This window comes from Canis lupus, chromosome 4 (genome assembly GCF_003254725.2).
Source record: "Canis lupus dingo isolate Sandy chromosome 4, ASM325472v2, whole genome shotgun sequence".
NCBI lineage: Eukaryota > Metazoa > Chordata > Mammalia > Carnivora > Canidae > Canis > Canis lupus.
The window spans coordinates 70,475,071-70,498,202 of NC_064246.1; the positions used below are offsets into that span (position 1 = coordinate 70,475,071).

Here is a 23,132-nt window from a genome sequence, read left to right on the forward strand (position 1 = left end):
CCTATAGTTGCGACCGCTTCAAGATTTCCTCCTGGCAGGGCGGTTGCAAACGGCCTGTTCACATTTTCCACGGCAACACCTCAGGGTGGCTCTTGTTGTCAGAAGCGCCTTGAACAAGGAGGCATCTGTCAAGAACTCACTCAGAGCTGACTTACGATTCGAATAAAGTGTAGCTTTGGGGAAGCTGCTTGAGCAAGCCAGTGTCTCTCCCGGGATCCCAAGTACAGCTCAAGGTCTGAAAGTCCCGGGTTTCACAAGAAAAATCCTTGGGCTCCTCAAGTATTTCTGTCCAAACAAAGAGAAAAACAGATGAAAAGACCTTTATCGAAAAGGGTTAAACCCCTTTATCGAAAGACAAGGGGAACAGCAAAGTTCTGTTTGGGTCTGAGGCCTCAGGGTCCCCCTGACTGATAGGAGGACACCAGCGCCCCCAGAACATCACATTTCGGGCCCCTCATCTCGGCCCCTTCTCTTTCCTTCCCTTGTTCCTTTCTGAGGCTTCACCCGGGATGGGTGATGGGAGCTGGCAGGGCCTGCACTGTGTCCACGTGAGGGATGCTGTCCCCCCAGGGCCTGCTGGTAGTCGCTCCAGTATCGCTGCGGGACAGACGGACAGACCAACAGACCGACCAAACGAAAGAAGGAATGAATGCAATCAGTGTTGCCCGCTGTTTCACCGTGGAAGCTGGGGCCTCGGGGCTATTATGCTTGGGACACCAGGAAGCCCCCATCTGGGGGACTGCTACACTCAGCAGCAGGGCACTGAGCACCCACGGACCAAGGCAGCCCCCCCGGAGCCCCTGTGACAGGCGGGGGCCTCGGTCAGGGGGGCAGAGGCGCCAGGGGCCCAGAGCAGCAGGACGGAGCCGTCCCAGCCGTTGCCCTCCCTGCAGCACAGGGGCAGGAGGTCTCCCGCAAACCCAGGAGGCCACTGGGCACCGGCACCCAGACCTCTGGAGAAAGGGACACGCTCCCTCCCCGCCCCCGCCGCCAGCCACGGGGGCCCCTGCCGTCTCCCACACCCGCTTCGGGACGGGCGGCCTCCACCTGCTCATTCCCCCTGTGCATGGCCATGGGGGGAATGAGAAGAAGATCCAAACCCAGGCCCCCCAGGCACACCACCGGCTGCCTCCCTGGCCTCGGCTGGCCGGCCATCTGTGTCCCCGCAGTGCCAATCTGCGGTCACTCCACACGGCCAAGGCGAGGCACGGCCTTGCCCTGAACTTTCTCCCTTTTAGTAATTTTGGTTTCTAGGAATCAAATTGTCAAGAAGGACAAGAAAACAACAGGAAATCCTTCAGGGTGTCTTTTCCGGAGTCTCTCCTAGAAGACTCTGGGGACCAAAGAGCATCCAGACCATGAGCAGAAATGTTGACTTGTCTTCTGATAAAGGAAATTCCATCTATTCCATAGAAGCGGGAAGAGAAGAGCACAGGGACGTGCATACTCACTTGACACAAAGAGAACGATGCCCTTTATGTCATCTCCTCGGTCCACCTTACAATAGATATTTGTCCCCGTTTCCCTAATGAAGGCAACATTGTGCAAGTTGAACATGGAGACATTTGGATCGAGCTGCTGCCCCTGCATCCGGACGCCTTCCAAATAACAGGATATGTTATTTTGCTGGCTCCTAGAAACGTAACAAATGGTGACATTGGAGCCTTCTTCCACCAGCTTATCTTTAGGGAAAACGAACAATGGCTCGTGTCCAAGAGAATTCTGTACTACAAGATAAAATTTAAAAAAACACAGCACAGTTAGGACATCGCTCAAATTTCAAACCAGCCCCTCTGGTCTCACTCTCAACAGACAGCTTTAGATTCCTCGACCTGCTGGAGAGCAGAGGAGCCTCAATTTCTAGATGAACCTATAAACTTTGCTGCCTGTACAAGGGCTCCCACTGTTGGGCAAAATGCTGCCGCTGTTCCTACTACAAAGACCACGTCCTGTCGCCCTGGGAGTCTGTGGCACTGCTAGCCCTGCTTACGACGCCCACGGCTGCTCGCCATGGGCTGCAGCCACAAAGGAGGCTCTGCATTCCGTGGGATGTACGTTGTCCCGTGGGCCGTACATTGTCTCCTACCAGTGCCATCACCCGTACAGGTAGGCCTGGGCCCACCTTCACTCACCCAGCAAGCGGCAAAGCCCCTGCCAGGTCTGTCCATCTCCGCAGCCACCTGGCTCCCCATCCTTTCTTTAAAAAAAAGATTTTATGTATGTATTTATTTGAGAGAGAGAGAGAGAGAGAAAGAACATGAGCAGGAGGGGCAGAGGGAGAGAGAGAACCTCAAGCAGATTCCCCGCTAAGTGCAGAGCCTGATGCTGGACTGAATCCCACAACCTGAGATCAGGACCTGAGCTAAAATCAAGATTTGGATGCTCAACTGATTGAGCCACCCGGGTGTCCCCGTGTGTCCCTCTTAATCTCTAAATTGTACCACTGACCTCATCTCTGCCCACCTTCTTGGGAATACCAGTCACTCAAATCTCCTTTTCGGGATGCCTGGGTGGCTCAGCAGTTCAGCATCTGCCTTTGGTCCAGTGTGTGATCCCGGGGTCCCGGGATCAAGTACTACGTTGTGCTCCGTGCATGGAGCCTGCTTCTCCCTCTGCCTCTCTCTCTCTCTCTCTCTCTCTCTCTCTGTGCCTCTCATGAATAAATAAATACAGTCTTTTTAAAAAATAAAATAAAGGTCCCCAGGTGATTCAAATGTGCAACCGTGGCTGAGAGCCAGCGTTTGGGGGTTAGGAATAATCAGTCAGGTCTTTCCATTCATTCTTGAGTTAGTTTGGAAGTTACAGAGTTTGAGAAATCTAGTCCATTCTATCACAGTTGCTTATAATGTAGTTCTCTCTTACTATCTTTTCAGTCTCTGCTTTTTCCTGGGTGCCCCTCTGTCAGCAGTAGGAGGTCATGTCAAGAGGGCAGCCTCTGGAGCCAGGTTGTCTGGGCTGAAATTCTGGCTCTACCGCTCAGTGGCTTGATGACCTTAATGGATTCCTTAAGCTAACTGTGGCTCAGTTTCTTCCTCTGTGAAGGGGGGATAAGAATAATATACATTTCAAAGGGCTGATTTGAGGGCTAAATTAATATGTAGAGTGCTTAGGACATGGCTAAAATGCAGATTTGTTACCAGTATTAAATAAATACTAGGCTACTTGTGGGTTCATGTGTTTTCAGTTTGGCTTAATAAATTTGCATAAACACTTAATGGAGGAATGGTTCTATGGGCAAGAATTGCAGATTATCTGGCAAGGTATGCAAATGGAGAGAACCAAATGCCAAGGCTTTAGAACCAGCCAAGAGTCGAAATGAAGCATAAGAAATTGTGGCAAATTCCACTCTAAGTTTTAATTAATAACAAAATTAAATTATCAAAATTAAGAGACACTTAAAACATACTTATCCCTAATCTCATTACTCAAATGAAGGCCTGATTTCCCTATTCCGTATTTCACCCCTTCTCTCTACATCAGGGATTGGTAAACTATGGCCCATGGACCAATTCCAGCTTGCCATCTGTTTTTTAAATAAAGTTTTATTAGAACACAACAATTCTCATTTGTTTACATATTGCTTAGGACTGCTTTCATGGTACAATGGCGGAGTTGGAACAGCCTTGACGGACACCAATAGGGTCTGTGAAACCTAAAATATTTCCTATCTTATCTTTTACACAAAAGCTTCCCAGCCTCTGCTCTAGAGGCATACACGTTTTTGTCTTATTCTAATAAAAACATAGGTACAATTTATGTCCTGCTTTGTTCTCTTAGCATTCTATAATAAACACGGGTCACGTGTTTGGAAAACGAATACAAAACTGCCTGAATTTGCATAATTACCTCTAAGAATAAATTCTGAGGCAAGATCATAGATGTCTATCTCCTGGTGGCAAGCTTCACACGCATACTTCTCGGTTCCGATGGAAGACAAAGAAAAATAATCGCGGTTTCTACTCAGTCTCCTTGAAAGAGACTTCTCCTATTTGACAATTGATCCCTCCAAAATATTAAATATTTAAATATTAAATATTCAGCCTTTTCCCTCTTTTATCACCTTCCTTCTTACCATCCACTTCCTCCCAGGAACTCCAGTTGCTCCAGAACCTCTGCTCAGGGGTTGTGGCATCATCCACCGCACTCCTCATTCTTATAAAATGTTTCGCACATTCCAAAGGCAGCTGGGATTCCCAGCTCCAGTGCAGAAGCTGGTTCCCCTTCACAGTGGTGCTATAGTTCTCCTAGAAATAAAGAGAAAATTTGGAAACATGGATAATGCCATCCTTGACTCCAGTCAAGCCATCCTGGAAAATGCCTTGACTAGAGTTACCCCAAAGCTCTCCCCACCCCGGAGCCCAGTGCAGTGGCCACATATGCACAGGTGTAGTCCATTCCTAATCCGCCGGTTGCCCTGCTCTGATGTCTCAGCAGGACCTGCCCCAGCCTCCTGCATTTGGAGCCCTCAGCTCCCGCCCCCTATGGCTTTCCGATTCCAGGGGGCTCGTGGGGAGCAAGTGAGAGAAACCTGAAGCTACCTAAGTCTTGGGGGAAGAGATCCAAGCCAGAAGGTTGGCACCGCGCTCATCACACGGAGCCTGCTGAGAAAATTTCTGCAAACTAGAGAACTAATTGAGTCATTCTTTAAAAGCAAGCAAGACTGAGGAGTATTTTTTTAATATTTAATTTTAGCCGCAGTCAGATCAAGTTGGCCAAATCTTGGTAGAGAGGGCAGTCCTATCTGGTCCCCAGGAGAACGGATGGCTCCCAGAAGCCAGCAGGTGGGTCTCCATGAGGCCCTTGGGCTTTATCTGTTTTCTGTTTGAGTTGGTTTGGTCTCTTATCTTTGCAGATATGGTGGCCAAGGAGCCATATCCTCTTCTGTGAGAATCTTTAGTCTCCAGAGAGGTCAACCACACAGGAATGTCCTACACTGTGCTCTTGGGAAGCTTGCCCAAGTTGAACTGCAACTGGTCTTCCCAAACAGCCTTTTTCTTGTTTTGTTTTGGTTTTTTTTTAGATTTATTTATTTATTTGAGAGAGCGAGCAAGGGAGCAAGGGAGCACACATGCATGAGCAAGGGAGGGGCAAATGGAGGGAGAGAATCCCAAGCAAGCTCCACACTCAGTGTAGCGCCCAATGCAAGGCTTGATCTCACCACCCTGAGATCACGACTGGAGCCTAAGTCAAGAGTCAGACACTTAACCAACTGAGCCACCCTGGTCTTCCTCCAAACAGCCTTTAAGCTTGATCTTTCTAAAATACTTTCTTTAACAAAATAAGCTGCAATGGCTCTTTACCACTTACCCTCCCAGCCATCTACATCCTGCCTCCGTTACCTCTCCCTCACAGGCGTCTCCTCTCTGGACACAGTGGTCTACCTTGTACTTTTATACCTCAACACTTGCTCACACAATGTCCCTGGCTTCATGTCTCCACACTGCCCGTGCAGTGGGTCACATCCATCCCCGCCTCTGCACTGTGTAGTTGTTGGCATTTCCTCTGTGGTTGCGTCCCCGGCTGGAGCATGGCCCCAAGAGAGCGGAGACTGTGCATGAGCGGACACTCATGCTCCTCAGTGGGGCCCCCCAGGACACTGGCTTTCTTCCTCCACAGCTGGGTGACAGGGACAACAAACACTTGCACGTCCTGGAAAACTGAGTCTGCATCCCCATTCCTGGGGCCAATCTCAAGCCCTACAGTCATGAGGACGGGCAACATGCATGTCACACACAACATGGAACCAGCAAAGTCTGAGGCCTTCTCTCCACCGACGCCTTTTCCCCTTCCCAGGCTGCTGACCGGCGCCCCCGGCAGAGGCCAACACAGCCCTGGGGAGAGGCCACCTCCGCCCACCTGGGCGACATCTAACAGTGCGCATCCCTTGCCCTCTATGCAGGACTCCAAGTTAGAAGATGGTTCCATTTTGGTTTATTGCATTACTTTCTTCCTGCAAGTTGAGCAGGTAAATTTGGATCAGAATAACTAAGTCATGCTAACCAGATTCACAAGGCGTTGATAGAGAAGCCAGACATGCATTCATTTGTTCATTCATTCATTTATATGCTTCTACCTTTTTTTTTTTTTAAAGAAGATCTTATTTATTTACTCATGAGAGACACGGAGAGGCAGGGACAGAGGCAGAGGGAGAAGCAGGCTCCCTGTGAGGAGCCCGATGCAGGGCTTGACCCCAGGACCCCAGGATCACACCCTGAGCCAAAGATAGATGCCCAACCCCTGAGCCACCCAGGTGCCCCCAAAATATATTTTTTAAATACAAGTTTTGAGGTCCTGACCTATGCAACTTTTCTTTTTAATATGGGCAGTCTTGAGTACATTTTGATTAAATTTTGTTTAAGAGCAAATACCAAAAAGCAAACAAACAAACCCAGAAACTCTATCAGTAATGGTGACTTTGCTGTCGACAAGTCACAGTCTGGATTTTACGTCCTTTATCTCTTTGGAATCTGGCCACTTTTGTCACCCCCAGGGTCACCAGCCACTCCAGGCCCCTCTCCGCTGGACCCAGCCCACAGCCGGTAATGCTTTGCCTTCCCCAACTTCCCCACCTGTTCTCCACTGTGCAGCCAGAGAGGACTTTGCAAACACTTCCAACCAGATCCTGTCACCCCTCTTCTTCCGTGGCTCTCAGGATAATGAAGGAAACTGAGCATGACCTCCAGCATCCGGTGTGGTCCAGCCCAGGCCACACCTGCCCCTCTGTGCTCCACGCTGTCAGGCCTGGGAGCTCACAGCCCTTCCCTCTGGGCCTCAGCTCACGGCCATGGGCTCTCCCCAGAATATTCTTCTCCACCTTCCCTGCAAAATTAGCTTCTAATCCTCTTTCTTCTGGTGGCACCAAGAGACCTTCTTCCAAGTTGCCGGAGAAGGTCAGGCCCCTTGTCGGCAACCAGCACCGCCCTTCCCACACCTGGGACACTCCTGTTTGCGGCTTCGTCCCCTCAGCACTGACAGACCTACGCCTTGAATAACTGCTGGACCCAGGCTCACGGTCCCGAACCATGTGCTGAGTGATTTCAGCGGCTCATTCATGTGCAGAGGGCTCTATCTTTCTGACACTCCTGGCAAGGACTCTGTCCAACCCCAACTTGTGCTTCGTACTGTTTACAGCCTTTAATGGAGGAGATAAAACTTTCCTTGAATGCATCGATTCAGTGACTTTTTTTTTAATGTGATGAATCATGTTTGGGCTGTTTTCTTTCTTTCTTTCTTTCTTTCTTTCTTTCTTTCTTTCTTTCTTTCTTTCTTTCTCTCTTTCTTTCTTCTTTCTTTTTTTAAAGATTTTATTTATTTCTTCATGAGAGACACAGAGAGAGGGGGAGAGGCAGAGACACAGGCAGAGGGAGAAGCAGGCTCCACGCAGGGAGCCCGACGTGGGGCTCGATCCCGGGTCCCCAGTGGCGCTAAACCACTGAGCCCCCAGGCTGCCCTGGGCTGTCTTCATTCATTGAGGCGGCAAGTTTAATTCGGCAGATGCCAGTAAGTCGCAAGAAACTGGCGCGTACATCTCTTGGAAGCGCGAGCGAGGCCCCGGACTCTTCCCTGAGGCGCACACGACCCCTGGCGGCCTCGGCTCGGGCCTCCTCAGGCTTGAGCGCCACCCGACGCTGCCTTCTCCTGCCACTGACAGGACCACAGAGCAAGTGGCCGGAGGGCGGACACGGAACGGGCTGTGGGCGGCCCACGCCATCCATCCGGGTCCCTGGCCCGGCCGCAAGCACCTGGACCGAGATGCTCCTCCTTGGCCTCTCGGGCCCGGCCGTCCGCGCGGGAGTCCTGAAGCGGCCCCTCCTCAGCAGCAACGACCGGGCCGGGGCCTGCGCTCCAGGGAACTGCCCCGCGAGGGGAGGTTGTGCTCCTCACAGAAGCAGCCCCGAGGCGGGCTCCGTTCCCGCAACCGGAGGGGGATCTCAGGGGTCTCCTGGACTCCGGGCCTGTGAGGGTCAGACAAGGGCTTCTGGAGGCACTGGCTGGGCCGGGAGGCATGACCAGCCACCGACGACCGGGGGTGCCTGTGGCCGTCACCCCCGTGTGGGCCTCTGGGAGGCGGTGGATGCTCTCCTGGCTCTGGCCCCTTGAGCAGCACAACGGACCTCTCCGGGCTTTGGTGTTCTCCTTTCCCCAGTCAGGCTGGCCTGGGTGACACGGGGACGATACCCTGGACAAGCAGAACTCTAGTCTCAAAGATCTGGGGCCTCAGTAGGTTCCCGGAAGAGGTTTCACAAGCTGTTTTACCCTGAATAAAGAACTCTTAACGAGTAAGTGAAAACAGACATGAACAACTCCCTGTCAGAAAAATTTAAAATGGGATCCACTGGGTCTATGGTTAGCGCTCCTTCTGCTGACGGTGTTATTCGGTACTAGTTTTCCATGAATTCTTCCAGCATTTCTCTCAAATTCCTTTTTCTTAGACAACTGGCCTCAATATATCCTTCGTACAATATTGTACTGGGTCCAAGTCAACAACTGGTGAGTGTATCCGTTAAGAATATAAAAATATGAAAATATAAAAATGATTGGTATGAGGTACAATAGCGGGAAGATGCGCCGATAATGAAAGGTGAGCAGCTGTACATGAGCAATGCAATCACTTAAAATCACAACACGAAACAACTCTCATTAAAAAACAAAACAAACAAACAAAAAAAACGAAACAACTCTCATTGTGGGAAACTACTCTTAGATGAGTGGAAATGGAGACCTGGCATCAATCCTAAATTGACAGAATCAGAGTTATATAAAGTAAATTTATATTTATATAAAGTAAATTTATATATACTTTAAGGCTCTCACTCAGATCTCAAATGCAGTCATGAATATGAAATGTAACTAGAGGCTTTAAAATTAACGGCATTTATACTTTACTAAAGAAACAAACCAGGGGATCCCTGGGTGGCTCAGCGGTTTAGCGCCTGCCTTCGGCCCAGGGCGTGATCCTGGAGTCCCGGGATAGAGTCCCACATCGGGCTCCCTGCATGGAGCCTGCTTCTCCCTCTGCCTGTGTCTCTGCCTCTCTCTCTGTGTGTCTCTCATAAATAAATTAATTAATTAAAAAATCTTAAAAAAAAAAAATCTTTAAAAAAAAAGAAAAAGCAAAAAAGAAACAAACCATTCTGAATCCCTGGGCCCATGCTTCTACTGCCTGAGAAGAGAGCAGCCTTCTGCTGAGCTAATGAAGGTCCCCAGGAGTGACACATCCCTGTGTTCCCCTTCTCACCAGGCAAGTTCCCCTTCAATGAGAAAACATTCCATCATGTTGTCCTTCAACATCCGGGGATAATGAATGAACATGGTATATGCAGGTAGATTATTAAGGTTCCCCAGACCAGACAATGGAAATTGAAAGAAACCACCAAAGTGTCCCAACACTTTGGAGAAGCATCAACTAAATGGACATAGCCATGAGTTGAACCAAGACAAGTGGAAAATCTACCCCAAATAACTCAAAGGCAAAATGATTGTGAAATGAAGGACTTTCATGATTTAATTTGTTGTAGAAAAAGCCACAAGTGAGACAACAAAGGACATCTTGAGCTACTCTCCAACATGGTGGGTGGGTCCAGGAAGAAGCTCTTTGCTGGATAGAACACACAGTGCTGAGACTCATCCTACCTCGTATTTTGGCACAGTATGAAACAGACAGGAAGCCACTGGCCAGAAGGATGTTGCCAAACAATTATATCTTACTTAGGAAAATGTCTGGTGGACAGGGAAGAAAGAGGGAAGAGGAAAAAGGTTGATGGTCATGGATTTTTGGAATTAGGCTCAAGGGCAGCTCCAGTGTCCTGCTTAGGGGACAGAGCAGAAATGAGGAAATGATCTACTTCCTTAACACACCTCATCCAACCTACTGAACCAAAGCTGTCATGTTACTTGGTCCCATACTCTCTTAACTAAAAACACAGAAATGTAATTGTTTTTGGAAAACCATATTGAGTTGCCAAAATGTTTGCATATTGGCATTTTTGCGGATGTTATAAAAAACAAATCATGGTGTCAGGAAAGGATTTTTAAAATGTTGAGCCAAAAAAAAAAAAAAAATACTTACCACCCAGATGACATTAGATGTTTTAATTCGACTGATTTCTATCTGAAAAACCATTTTTAATTCCTGATGATAAGCAAGGTTGTGGACACTCCATTGTAAATGCAAACACTGATGTGTAGAATTGATGGAAACTTTCAAGGATTCAGGGGCCCATGGCAAAGGTTCAGACAAAACTGAAAGACCAAAAGCAAATACGAAATAATGTTTAATGGGAGCGCAATTGAATAGTTACAGATAATAAGCAGGTCAATACCACCACTGTTTAGTTTTGGAAAATATTGCTCACATGTACGTCTTAGAAGCAGACATCTTGGAAGTCTGTAAGGGAATTCAGAAATCACTTGGTAGATAAAGAAATTAGGGCTTAGATAAATGAAATTACTTACTCAACAATTCATAGCAAGTTAATAAAGAGATAAACAGTAAAACAAAACAAAAGGATACTTTATTGGACAATCTAACTGGTTTAGAAATTTCTAGCAAGGCTATATAAGAGGACTTTTGGCTGTAAATTTCATATTTCTGGAAATCAAAAATGAGTTTTCTGCTTGGAAATCAATATTTCACAGTTTATTAAAAAACCATAAAGTGGGAGCATACCCTATCTCTAGACATGATTGCTTATATCTCAATGCACTAAACTTAAAACACCTCTGGCAAGAATTTACTAATTTACTAAACTCTGTGGATGAGACCAGCAAGACACTTAGCGTGAAGTAAAATAATGATGACAATGTCTTTAGCTCAAGGAAGGAACCCAGTTGGAGAGACACAGGGGTTCAGGACAGGAAAATCCACAGAGAGATAAAGCAGATTGGTGATTGCTGGGGGCTAAGGAAGAGAGCAATACTGCTTCATGATTACAGGGTGATAAAACTGTTTTGGAACTACACAGAGGTGCTAGTTGTGTATTTCAAATGTACTAAATGTCACTGATTTGTTCCTTTTAACCATATAATGATTAATTTTTTGTTATGCAAATTTCACCTCAATTTTTTTTTTTACATAGACATAATCATGATCAAAATGTTCAAATGATACAGAAATTGAGAACCCACCATCCTACCAATTCCATTCTCTCTCCATTGCCAAGTTTAACTATGTGTTTTTCTCAATCTTTCCCAAACACTGAAAAAAATACACTGGACTATGCATTCCATTTTATATTTTTTTAAAGTACTTATGTTATTTTTTATGTATTTTAAGTACTTATTTATTTTTTTAAAGTACTTATTTATGTAGTACTTATGTACTACAAAGGGAAGTAAAATTATAATGTGACTATTCATTATTTCTGGATGGCGAGGTTGAGTGATTTTAGTTTGCTTTTTTATACTTTTCTGTATTTTGTAAATGTTCTTCAGAAACATGCATTACTTTCAGAACCATATGATATGCTAGATTTTACAAGAAATATTCTTCACAGTGGTTCACTCCACTATGATGATACTTCAGAATGCGTAATTTAGTTTTTCTGGGTCAATTTGTACCAAAAGACTGGCACCAGTTATTTTTCCAGTCTTATTACCCACTTAAATTAACTAATTGGCATTCTGAGTCTTCTTTTGTTTTATTTATTTGTTTGTTTATTTATTTATTTAGTATTCTGATTCTTGATGAGCTTTGGCAGAGTGAATCCTTTATCAGACCCTGTTTGGACAAAGTGTAATGAGGTAAGTTGGAATTTCTGAACGCTCAAAGCCCCAAAAATATGGTGGCCACTTTCTATTATTATTATTGGTTAGAGACTTTTTTCTCTACTTTGCAAATAAAATCTCCCTATTCTTAGTTCTAGTTAAAGGCAACAGCCATTATTCATCTTCTTCTTAAACCAGTCCGTTGGGTGAGTCTTCCAAGCCTCAGATGTAAGCTAACCTAAGAGAGATACAGGAAAATGAAAGAGCAGTTCCCTTGTGGAATAGGAGGAAGTGGTTTTAATAATTTTGGCACCAATAGCACCAGAGAATGCCGGGTGCCTATAGAATCATCCTGTCTTCCCTAGCCCTCGTTCCATCCTGTCTGTAGAGTAGTTTGTGGCGTCAGTTTCACAGTGTAGATGCAAACTCCCTGGAGGGTAGAGGCATAGACATGTTTGGCATAGACATGTTTGTACAGACTTTTGTCCCCAGCACTTGGCACAACCTCTTCCCCGCGGCAGATGTTGACCTCAAATTACACAGACCCAGGATCTCCACATGTTCTCAAGAGCATGACAAGCAACAGTTCACTAACCCCTCTACTCATCTTTGGCTTCTCTTCTCCCCAGGGCTGTTTTTCTAAGTCCTTGCTCAAGCACTGATCACAGCGTGCTATCAGAGCCTGTCCCGGGTTTGTTTCTCTAAGGACTGTGAGCTAAACACAGGTGGGCCAAGTCTTACTCAGCTCGGTGACACCAGGTCTAATAACACACCTGTCATGGGAGATACCCAGTGACCGTTTGCTGAATGAATGAGTCAGCTTCCAGTATCAACTGTATTTCTGGAAGCTCTAGAAAGCTACTGCATGAGGCTCTAGGTAGAAAAGGAAGTAGGTATTGACGTATACCATCAGTAAGTATGGGATGACTAGGGTAGTTGAGAGACATCAATCAGGAAGAATTTGATCAAAGGCAAATGAGGACTTCCTTGGGAAACAGTGGGAAATGTCAAGGTAAAGTCAGGGAGACTAAGGGACCACACAGGTTCTTAAGTCTAGCCCTGTTATTTCTCAGATGCGGAAGCTGAGTTTAAAAAAAGCGAAGTGACTTTCCCAAGCTCAACACAACCAGACAGGAATACAGGGTTCTTGGCCCTGAGCCCAGCTCTCTTTTTATGACGCTGTACTGGATCGTGGCCCAGAAGGGCAGACTTGGTGATCAGAGAGCCTGGGGCTTACTCATAGACTCTCCTCCCACTTTCCTCACCCAGTTTCTCTATGGCCCCAACAATAATTAAGAAAAGAAACCATGTCCCTTTAGAAGTTGGGACATCACGGAGCCATTAAATAGAATGTTATTTCTAAAAGAACACTGAATACCAAAGGTAAAAACCCTCATCATATGTTGTACTGCTTTAAAAAGTATAGGGATGCCTGAGTGGCTCAGTGGTTGAGCATCGGCCCTGGCTCAGGTCATGATCCTGGGGTCCTGGGATCGAGTCCCACATCAGGTTCCCATAGGGAGCCTGCTTCTCCTGCTTCTCCCTCTACCTGTGTCTCTGCCTCTCTCTCTGTCTCTCTCATGAATAAATAAATAAAATCTTTAAAAAAAATTTTTTTAAGTATATATTAAAGTATACAAACAAAATACACATATTTTACCTGGATATACTTTTTAATACTTTACTTATATTTAAGTATTATAGTACAATTTCCCAGTATATATATTTATACTATATACAACATAATACTTTATATATAGTTTAATAACTATATAGAGTATAAATATTTCTAGTATATATAGTATAATTTCACTTCTATAAAAAAATCTACATATTTACATCTCCGTCTTGGTCTGTATGTATTTAGATAAGAGAATGGAAGAAAAGACCACCAAAATACAAACCAGTCACCACCTCTGACTGAAGCAGACAGGGCCCCAGTGCTTACTGGAAGTGAGTCTCATCGGTCAGGAGAAGCTAGGACATCTGAACTGGAGTCTCAGCCCCGAGCCTGGCTGGGTTATCGCGTGGGAGGCCCATTCGTTTTAGTGGAGGTTTAGCAGGTACTTGGCAGATGCACAAAAATTGAGACAAGAAATCCAAGCAGTGTGAGGACAAAGACAAGATTACTTGGCAAAGCAGGCACACTTAGCTGAGAAAGCTGGAAGCAGAAACAAAGACTGGTGGAGAGAGAAACAGGTAAATTCATGGCTGATCGACATAAATGAAGCTGAAAGGGTACTTTCCTCACCCAAGCTGCTTCTGAGAACAGAGTGTCTTGTACGTACATAGTTGATCGTCATTGGATCAGATGAGACTTCGCAAGGGGAGTGAGCTGTGCCAAAAGCTAGGACTTAAATAAATACCCAGGAATTTCTGGAGAGCCTGGAGTTGGGGGCATGGGCCTGTCTGAGAATCAGGAGCTCCCACTGGACCTAACCTTCCTACAGTACAGACTGCCCCCTCAGCCCAGATGTGTCACGCTCAGCAGTAGGACAGATCGGGTGAGGGGTATACACACTACAAATGAGAAATCCTAATTCCCATCTTTCAGCTCCAGATCAAGGGAGATTGCCAACAAACTACGAGTTTTAAGAAGCCAAAAAAGTAGCATCTTCTTATGTATGCTGAACCTAAAAGAAATGGACCCAAACTTAAAGAATACCAGACAGAGGACAGAGCTATTACCAGAACAAAATCTCCTTTGTATTTCCAACTATCTTTTCACAGAGCTTTAAGGGAAATAGAAAAATCCTATGGGTATTTCTTGCCAACAGCACTTTCAGAAATCCATGGAAAGGGAATCTGTGAGTAATTACTAAGAGCATATGCCTGTACTCTGTTACAAAGGCAGTACAGCAGAGAATAAACACAGAAGGAGGAAAATGCAGAGCTTAGTAAAACACAGGCAGAAGCAACACAAACTTTATCAACCAGTAGGCTCTCTCAAGCCTGAGTACCTTCAGACTGGTTCAAAGTAATACACAAAGTACTTACAAACATTTTGTACGTGTGGAATTCTTATTGCCACCACTCACAAAGCTGACTTCCTGAAAAATGCCCTCACTGGGACAGCAGCTAAGTGACAAATACTGTTTCTTTTTCCATAAACAGGATTTCAGCACTTAACATATCATCTTGGAGCACATAGCTTCTCAGTGGATGCCGCTGAAGGACATCACAACTTGTTCTAACCCAGTGGCCCACCCCGGTCTGGTACATCCCATCCCCACACAGCAACTCCTCTGGAGACAGCCACTCACAATATATCTACCACGAAGTTCTGTGGAACTCGAGCCACTCATGAGCGCCCTGGTGGCCAGCGCACTGGCCAGAAAATGAGGGGTAAGGTGTGGCTAATTACACGATGAGCTACCAAGACCTTAGCTCAGGACTAAGGAAACACTGCCACTCACCAATTCCAAGGAATTTCCAAAGAAAAGACTTGTGCAACTTTCCTCTTCAGCACCAATTACCCTTTTTTTTTTCTTCTGTGTGATTTTCTTTTTCTTTTACTATTCTTTCCACAACTTACCTTCACTCTGGAGAGTTCTCAAGGACAGCAATGCCAAGAAGAATGTTGTCTGAAAGACTGAAAAGACAGCCATAGGTTCTAGATTGCTGGAAAAGATAAATGACACAGAAGGAAAATTTTATTTAATTTTAGCTCCGAGCTAAAATTTCTTTGACCCCATGGTGGTAGATGATGGTGTTGGGGGCTCCCACTCTTCTCTCCTTCCTCCATCCGCACCCCCTGTCATGTGAGTCTGGAGTCCCCCCTGTCTCCCAAAGGAAGAGTATGTTTCCCTGCTGCAGGTGACTTGCACTGGCTCCTAACTGCAGAAGCAATGGTGTGCCACCTTGAGCCTGGGCCTCAAAAGACCTGTGTAATTCTGCTTGCCCTTTCATGTTTCCGCCTTTGGCATGAGAAGAGCACGTCTGGGCTACCCTCCATGGAGCCAGGAGAAGGAGCAAGAGGGTCGGCAGCAGGGCTGCTTCCCCTGGGGCCAGCTTCGGTCAGCCAGCTGGTCAACCAGCAGCCAGCCCAGAGCCCCCACCCCAGATGCAGGAGTTATGGGTGCTCACCGCTGTTCCAGCACAGAAGTGACCTGCCAATTTCTTCAAACCAAGCGAAGGCTAGTAAAGAAAAGTAAAGCAAAGAAACAGTAGTGAAACATAAAAAAATAAAAAATAAAAAAATAAAAAAAAGGACCATGGTCTCAGACGAGCTAAATTTGAATTAATTACTTATAGGGGAGTCATCCTCGATCTTCCCTGTCTCCCTTATTAAAATTTCACCGTGTTAACCCCAGCACATTCCACCTAAGGAGATTGGCAGTATTTCATTGTTCAAAATAATTTCCGGTTTTCCTCACTTTAGAGGAGGGTTGTAAACAGCAGGTCAAAGAGCGTCACTGATTCATCGGGTCCTTTGACCACAGGACAATCTGAGGGCACAACAAGTGAACCTAGATGACTTCAAGGAGGCTAATGAGTTCTTAATTTAATAATAAGTGTGTTAGTCAAGGGAAGCCCGAGGAGTTTCACTTTTCTACTTCAAAGTCTGACTCATCCCAGAGACAGGCAATGAAACCAGAGTCCATTTTGCCTCTGTCTAGCCACCTGGCCCTCATCAAAGCCAGAAGAAATTCAGTGACCCAGATCATCCATTTTCACTACCCACAACTAAATGGTAACAACAGTGAAGACAGAAAAAGAATACACCAAGCCCTTAAATTATTCTACAGTAGTCAAGTCTGCTTCCCTAGGAGCCCAAGTGCCAGCAGAAGAAAAGTCTGCAAATGACAGCTTTTACTCATATGCCTTTAAGCCCCCTTTCCTCTCCTTCTATTTTTGGCAAACAGGTCCTTGACACCTCTCTCAAATCTCTACTGACAACTTCAGGTAGGTTCCTACTACCACTAAATGCCAAAGCCAGGGAGAACACGAATTCAAGAGAAAATCATTTCTGCTCAGAACCAAAGGCAAGGCAAAGGAAAATGCTAACATATGAAGTGTGTGTCACTCAGTGTGCAACTGAACCATCCTTCCAGTCCCAGTCTATGGGCACAGATCGGATCCTCCTAACACTGACATCCCCCGAGGACACAGGATCCAACCCCCTGAGGAATGCAAGGCACCACACTGTAAGGAAATCTCATCCCATACATTGGAAAACAGATGATCAGGGAGTGATGTAGGTTGTCTCGTGTTCTCTGTAGGAAAGGGCTGTTTAAAATGTGTTTTGTTTTTTTTTTTTCAAATTTTGGAGTTCTGGGACATCAAATATTTCATGTCGCAAAATTTAAACAAATTTGTAGGGATAGAGGAGTTTCAAACTACAAGTTGGAAGCCACCTATCAACTAAGGGTAACCAGAAATGAAACAATAAAAGCTGCCGTGTAACAGCATCGAAAAATAGGGGCAGCCCGGGTGGCTCAGTGGTTTAGCGCCGCCTTCAGCCCAGGGCTGATCCTGGAGTCCCGGGATCGAGTCCCATGTCGGGCTCCCTGCAGGGAGCCTCTTCTCCCTCTGCCTGTGTCTCTGCCTCTCTCTCTCTCTCTGTGTCTCTCATGAATAAATGAATAAAATCTTAAAAAAAAAAAAAAAAGAAAAGAAAAGAAAATAGTATTTACGAGGGACTTGTTTCCATGGTTTCCACGGCCTGGGGATCACAGAAAGTCCTTGAGAATCACCGGGACACTTGTCTGCGGTCCTGCCCCTCCCCACCGTCCTGCCCGTGGCAGGTTGTGAACCCGGGGAGGTGAGGTTCAGCAGCCGTTCAGGTCCGCCGTTTCTTCATCTCTCCCGCCGATGTGCACAGGTTTACACATGCTGGACAGGTGGCAACCCTGACCCAGCGGTCCCCGCGGCTACTTCTGGCCGTGTGACTGGCCAGCCGCCCTGCCAATGCCTGAGGCCCCAGGCCACCTCAGGACCGCTTGCTGAGGGACTATGGGGTCTAGCTATTGCCTGAGCACCTTCCAGTAAAAGCAGGAGAGGTCACCAAAACTTGCAGAAAGAGAGTCAGCAGCCGGGAACATCCCAGAGACAGGCTGGGCTCTGAGCCAGCTGCCCCCAGGCCCCAGGCCACTGACCGCCCAGCCCACGGGCCTCCCCTCCCCTCCCCTGTACATCGCCTCCAGCTACCTGGGCCCTACCCCGAGGGCCCCGGCTCCTTGCTGGTGAGCTCCCCACTAGTACCACTAGACCGTGAAGGAGCTGGGGGGTGGGGACAGGTTGTGCCAACACCCCAAGGTGAGGGGGGACAGTGCCGGGCTTATTCAGGGGACAAGAGGACCTGGTGTTGCAGGAGGCAAGGAGGTGAGAGGCAGACGTGCAGTCAGAGGGCCGCAGACGGGGAGCAGCGGGGAACCTCGTCCCACCTGCGGCTTCTACCCCGAACCAGGTGGGAGCCACGGGGGAGTTTCGGGAAAGGAGTAATGCGGCGTCACTCAGAGGAACAGGAAGGCCCGGTGACAGCGACGGGAAGGGCTGGAGGGGACAGGACGGGTGGGAGGGCAGCGGAGAGGAGGTGACGCAGTAGTCCAGGGACAGTGGCGCTGGCTCAGGTCAGGGTGATGGCAGTGGGGGTGGGAAGAGGGCTGGGATTCGGGAGATTTTAAAGGGAGGGCAATGGTGATGCTCCGGATGGTGGCCTGGAAAGGTGGCACAGAGAGAGAAAGGGGTCCGCGCAGGAGCTCTGAGGGCTCTCGCCCTAAACTGTTCCTCGCGCCCCGCAGATCCCTGACAATGCAGCATCTCATCTCCCTGCCACAGACCCCTGACAATGCAGCATCACCCCCCCATAGACCCTTGACAATGCAGCATCGCCCTCTGCAGACCCCTGACAATGCAGCATCTCATCTCCCCCCCAACAAACCCCTGACAATGCAGCAACCCCCCCTGCAGACCCCTGACAATGCAGCATCACCCCCCACAGGCCCCTGACAATGCAGCACCTCATCTCCCCCCCCCCCGCCCCCGCAGACCCCCGACAACTCAGCCCCCCGCTTCCTATACCCCCTGGAGGATGAGGGTGCAGTGTGGGATGGGGGCCGTGCCCCTTCCTGGAGGCTGGCGGCTCTGGCACCTTCTCCCGGGCATTCGGGGCTCCGGTGTGGCTGCTTTTCCTCCCCGCCCGGCTCCGACGGACAAGGCCCTGCGCCTCTTCCTTCCCAGCCTCTGGGTCCCCACATCCCTGGGGGAGCGCTGGTGCTGGCGCCCCCCGGGGGAGAGGGAAGCCGGGCGGGAAGCAGCAGGGTTCAGACAGCCCCCCCACCCCACGTCACCCCAAATCCATTCCTAATTTCTCTCTGCTGTTCAGATCTCCCTGATTCCTGACCAGGCTCGGAGCTGGGGGAGGACAGGCTGGGGGCCCCCCACTGCCGGTCACCATCCGAGGACACGGTTGCTCCCCAGAAGTATCGGGTCAATGAATCAAAACGTGAACCAAGTTTCTCACATCCTTCCTTCTTGGCTTTCAACTTTATTTTACGAAATAGGTTCCTTTTCAGGCCCTTGCACTTTTTCTATTGCCAAATACTGCCCAATCCAGAGTCTTTCACATACGTGTCCTCGCCGGGGAGGAGAGGAAGAGGGAAGTCAAAAAATCACCTACTCGTTTTGTAGAACTTCTCATTCAAATCCTGTCTCTGGGCAAACTGGAGATGCCTTTGAGTGTCCCTCAGTACAAACACTCCCGTGCACAACAAAGCACAAGGTTCACCAGAGGTAGAAGAAGTCTGCCCTCCTTCACTGGCACTTCTTGTTCTGTCATTACCAAAATATTTATTCCTGGGAGGTTTCCTCACCATAAATAATCCTCATGAGAAGCAACATGACCAGTCATTTGCTTCCCAAGAACATGAGTGTGTTGCCAACCGCTTCAAAATTGGCTGGGTGCCTCATGATGTCACATGCAAATACTGTCTTAAAGAAAGAAGCTATTCATCCAGGACGTGTGCTCGGGTGTTGGGGTGTGTGCTCCCTGTGAGAGAGTTCTGTGTGGCAGCACGAAGAGCTGCCCATTCCCCCCAATTCTCAGATTCATCTGTCTTTATTTCTTTTTTTATGAGCACTGCTACTTGTCCTTGGGGGCCCTTTTGAAAGGGCCTCCACCATAATAGCACAGGATGGACCACCTGTAGGGCTTCACTCCAATTCCACCATCCCTTCCTCCTAAAGTATCCACCACGGGGAGGTGTGCCCAGAAGAAGGTTCAAGCACACCTTCCCCGCTCTTCTCACCTACCTGGGTAAGTGTTTCTACTAGTTTTGTAAGGTCATTCCTTATTTAGGAGCCCTTATGCACAGCTGATTTTCTTTTTTTTTTTTTTTAAGTAATATTTTACTAAAGATTCATGGATCTTGTGATTCCAGCTAGGATTAAAGCAGAGGGAAAAGAAAGCTGGAATAGTCAAATGTGTGGGCCCTGATGTAACGTTGCTGGGGGTCAAATCACTGCCCTGGCACTTAATAATCATATCAACGTGGGCAAGGTACTTTACCCATTGAAGCTTTAGTTTCTTTTCTCTAAAATGAGAATAAAGAACCTACTTCATAGGATGGGCACGGAGATTAAATGAGATTATGAGAATCTGTACATAGAAAATTCAGTTAAAGTTAATTTTTAATCATTATCGCTATTGCCTCACTCCCTTCAATGAAATAAATTCCAGATGAACAAAGATATAAATGCAAGAAATGCAAACATTAAACTTACTAGAATATTTGTATAATCTGTTTCTGCATGATATAAAACCTAGAAGCAATAGAGTATACACTCATTAAATGAACACTGAAAAAATTTTAGTGCTATAATTGGCCCAACAAGAAACTGGGAACAATAGGTTCAATACTTAGGGCAAAGGGTTGCTATTCCTAAAACACAAAGAGCTCTCAGAAGTTAGAAATCAGTCAAAAACAGACAAGCAACCCTACAGAAAAATGGCAGAGGATATGAATATGTAATTCAAAAAGAAGGAAATATCAATAACCAAAAGGAATAAAGAAAAACTAGACAATATCACTAATAATTAAATGAATGCAAATTACAATAGTAATTGTGTATGTCTGTAAGAGTGTCTGTGTGGTGTCCAACAGGCAAAGCCTAAAAAAGATTTTAATATCTAGCACTGGTCAGAGTTTGAAGCAGGCATTGTTACTCACTGATGGTCAAAAAGTACAACTTTACCAAGGTCATTTTGGCAATAGCTATTAAAATTTCAGTGTGTGAAAAAAAAATTTTTTCAGTGTGTGTTCCCTTTCATCCAGAAATCCTATTTCAGGAATTTTGTCCTATAGACAGCATGCTTGTGTATGTGTGTCTGTACACAAAATTTATGTATTTTAAAGAATATTCATGTAGGATTCTTAATATTTAGGAAAAATGAAAACAATCCAAATATCTGTGAAAAAGAGTCCGAAAATTTAATGATGATGCGTTCCCACTGAGGAATACTATGCAACTGTCAAAAGGATGAAACTGATCTACGTGCTGCCACTAAAGAATATTCAAAAAATACTGAGTGAAAAAGCAAGTTTCAGAATAGCGCGTGCACACAAACACCTCTACAAGAATGGTGTGCAACCGTGCAACCGTGCCACTTAGCACCCTCATTAGAAGGACCTACTGCAGGAATGTAGATGACTGGCAGCTTCCACGGCTGTAGCTTTGGATCCACTGCACATTCACACCCCAGCCCACAGTCTCTTCAGGCTGCTCCCAGCCAAAGATCAAGCCAAACCTTTTCTACTCAACACAGGACTTCGCTAATACGCAACATTTGATTGAAGTCTCGCCATTGGCCCGGGCAAAACATTCTCAGAACTGCTTTGCAGGTGGAAGCGCTTCCTTCTCAATCTTCCTGCTTCCCTGTCACCTCGCACTGGGTCTGTAGGCTTTCTCTCCCTCCTCCTGCTCCCTTCTTTCTTTACCCCTCAGGGCTTCCCCCCAAATCTCTTGCACATCTATTTCTGCCTTGCTGTCTTCTACTTCAAGCATCCAAACTGGCCCCAAGAGACACACCCAACTACTAACACTTAGAAATTTAGAGCTGGGATGAGGTAAAGGAGGTGAGCAGGATGAGGGAAATTATGGTTACCTCTCTCACGCTATGTAATTCTGCGACATAAAGTGTTCTTTAAAACATGTGCATGTTCTACATATATTTACGAATGCAAGTAATTGCAATTCCACTAATTTCATAGTTGAATCATATACCTCAACAAGTTAAACTAGTTGACAGTATTTTGTGATTCAAACCCAATCCATTGCAGTCAAACAGACCTAAAAAAAAGGTTGGAATTTTCTAGGTACTAGATCAGCCTATGAGCACGTCATGTGTTTCTGTACAAAAATGTGATCTCTTGGGTCCTGTGACAATACAGGCATTTTAAAAATGCATTTTCTAGGGAGCCTGGAGGCTCAGTTGGTTAAGCGTCCAACTCTTGGTTTCAACTCATGTCATGATCTCAGGGATCAAGAGATCGAGCCCCACATCAGGCTCTGTGCTAGGCGTGGAGCCTGCTTAAGATTCTCTCCCTTTCCTCTGCTCCTCCCCCATTAAAAAAAAAAAAAAGCATTTTCAAATATAGAAAGTAATCAATGTCCTAGGTCAAAAAAACATACTGCCATTCCCCTCTGACAGACCAGCATGCTTGCTCAAAGCCCCCCATTAGGAAGCCTGGGTGTAGAAAGAAGTGACCAAGAAATCACGTGAGGGGTGAAAAATTTATTCACATGACAGTAAAGCTTCTATTGATTTATAACTTCTCAAGAGTTGACACATGCTATGTTCTCACACAGTGAGACCTGATTCCATGTTTTCCAAGAGTTCTTTTTATCTTATACTTTTCCAGGTGTTCCTTATAGCTTACATTTTTCTATTTGGTAAGACTCTTGAAATTATGATTTTTCTTGTCGTTGACTTTAGATTTTATACTCGGACTAGATAGATTTTATGTGGCTGTCTTCAACTGAAAGCAACAGTTTTAAATAATCTAGGTAGTTAATTGCTTCAATGATTTCAGATCTAAGACTAGAACTTGGTATCATATTTAGTGCTCTCACTAACCTTCTTTCCTTTGGGGGGAAAAAAAAGAAGAAAGGAAGGAAGAGAGGAAGGAAACAACACAACTCTAATTTAGTTCTTTAGCATGTAATATTAAAAGAAAGCACTTTACAGAAAATGAAGTGCTGGGAATCCCTGGGTGGCTCAGCGGTTTAATGGCTACCTTCAGCCCAGGGCGTGATCCTAGAGTCCTGGGATCGAGCCCCATGTCAGGCTCCCTGTATGGAGCCTGCTTCTCCCTCTGCCTGTGTCTCTGCCTTTCTCTCTCTCTCTCACTCTGTGTGTGTGTGTGTGTATGTGTGTGTGTGTGTGTGTGTGTCTTTCATGAATAAATAAATAAAATCTTTTTTAA

At 46.4% G+C, this 23,132-nt stretch overlaps 1 protein-coding gene across 7 annotated transcripts in view; it reads right to left on the reverse strand.

Annotated features, from left to right (window-relative positions):
• Positions 1–23,132, reverse strand: part of OSMR (oncostatin M receptor) — a 50,642-nt gene that overhangs the window by 22,946 nt on the left and 4,564 nt on the right. For 2 of the 7 annotated variants that reach the window (XM_025436247.3, XM_025436243.3), the window contains exons 2-6: positions 15,242–15,327; positions 10,070–10,242; positions 4,073–4,244; positions 1,452–1,727; positions 156–285 (exon numbers count right to left, since the gene is read on the reverse strand). In XM_025436247.3, coding sequence (XP_025292032.1) covers positions 156–285; positions 1,452–1,727; positions 4,073–4,244; positions 10,070–10,242; positions 15,242–15,314 — 824 coding nt within the window. In that variant the 5' untranslated portion in view covers positions 15,315–15,327. Of the gene's footprint in view, positions 1–155; positions 286–1,451; positions 1,728–2,862; positions 3,035–4,072; positions 4,245–6,569; positions 7,188–10,069; positions 10,243–15,241; positions 15,328–15,792; positions 15,844–19,327; positions 19,495–23,132 lie in introns of those variants that run through there. The other 5 variants (XM_049109313.1, XM_049109312.1, XM_049109314.1 and 2 more) reach the window with 5 other exon arrangements.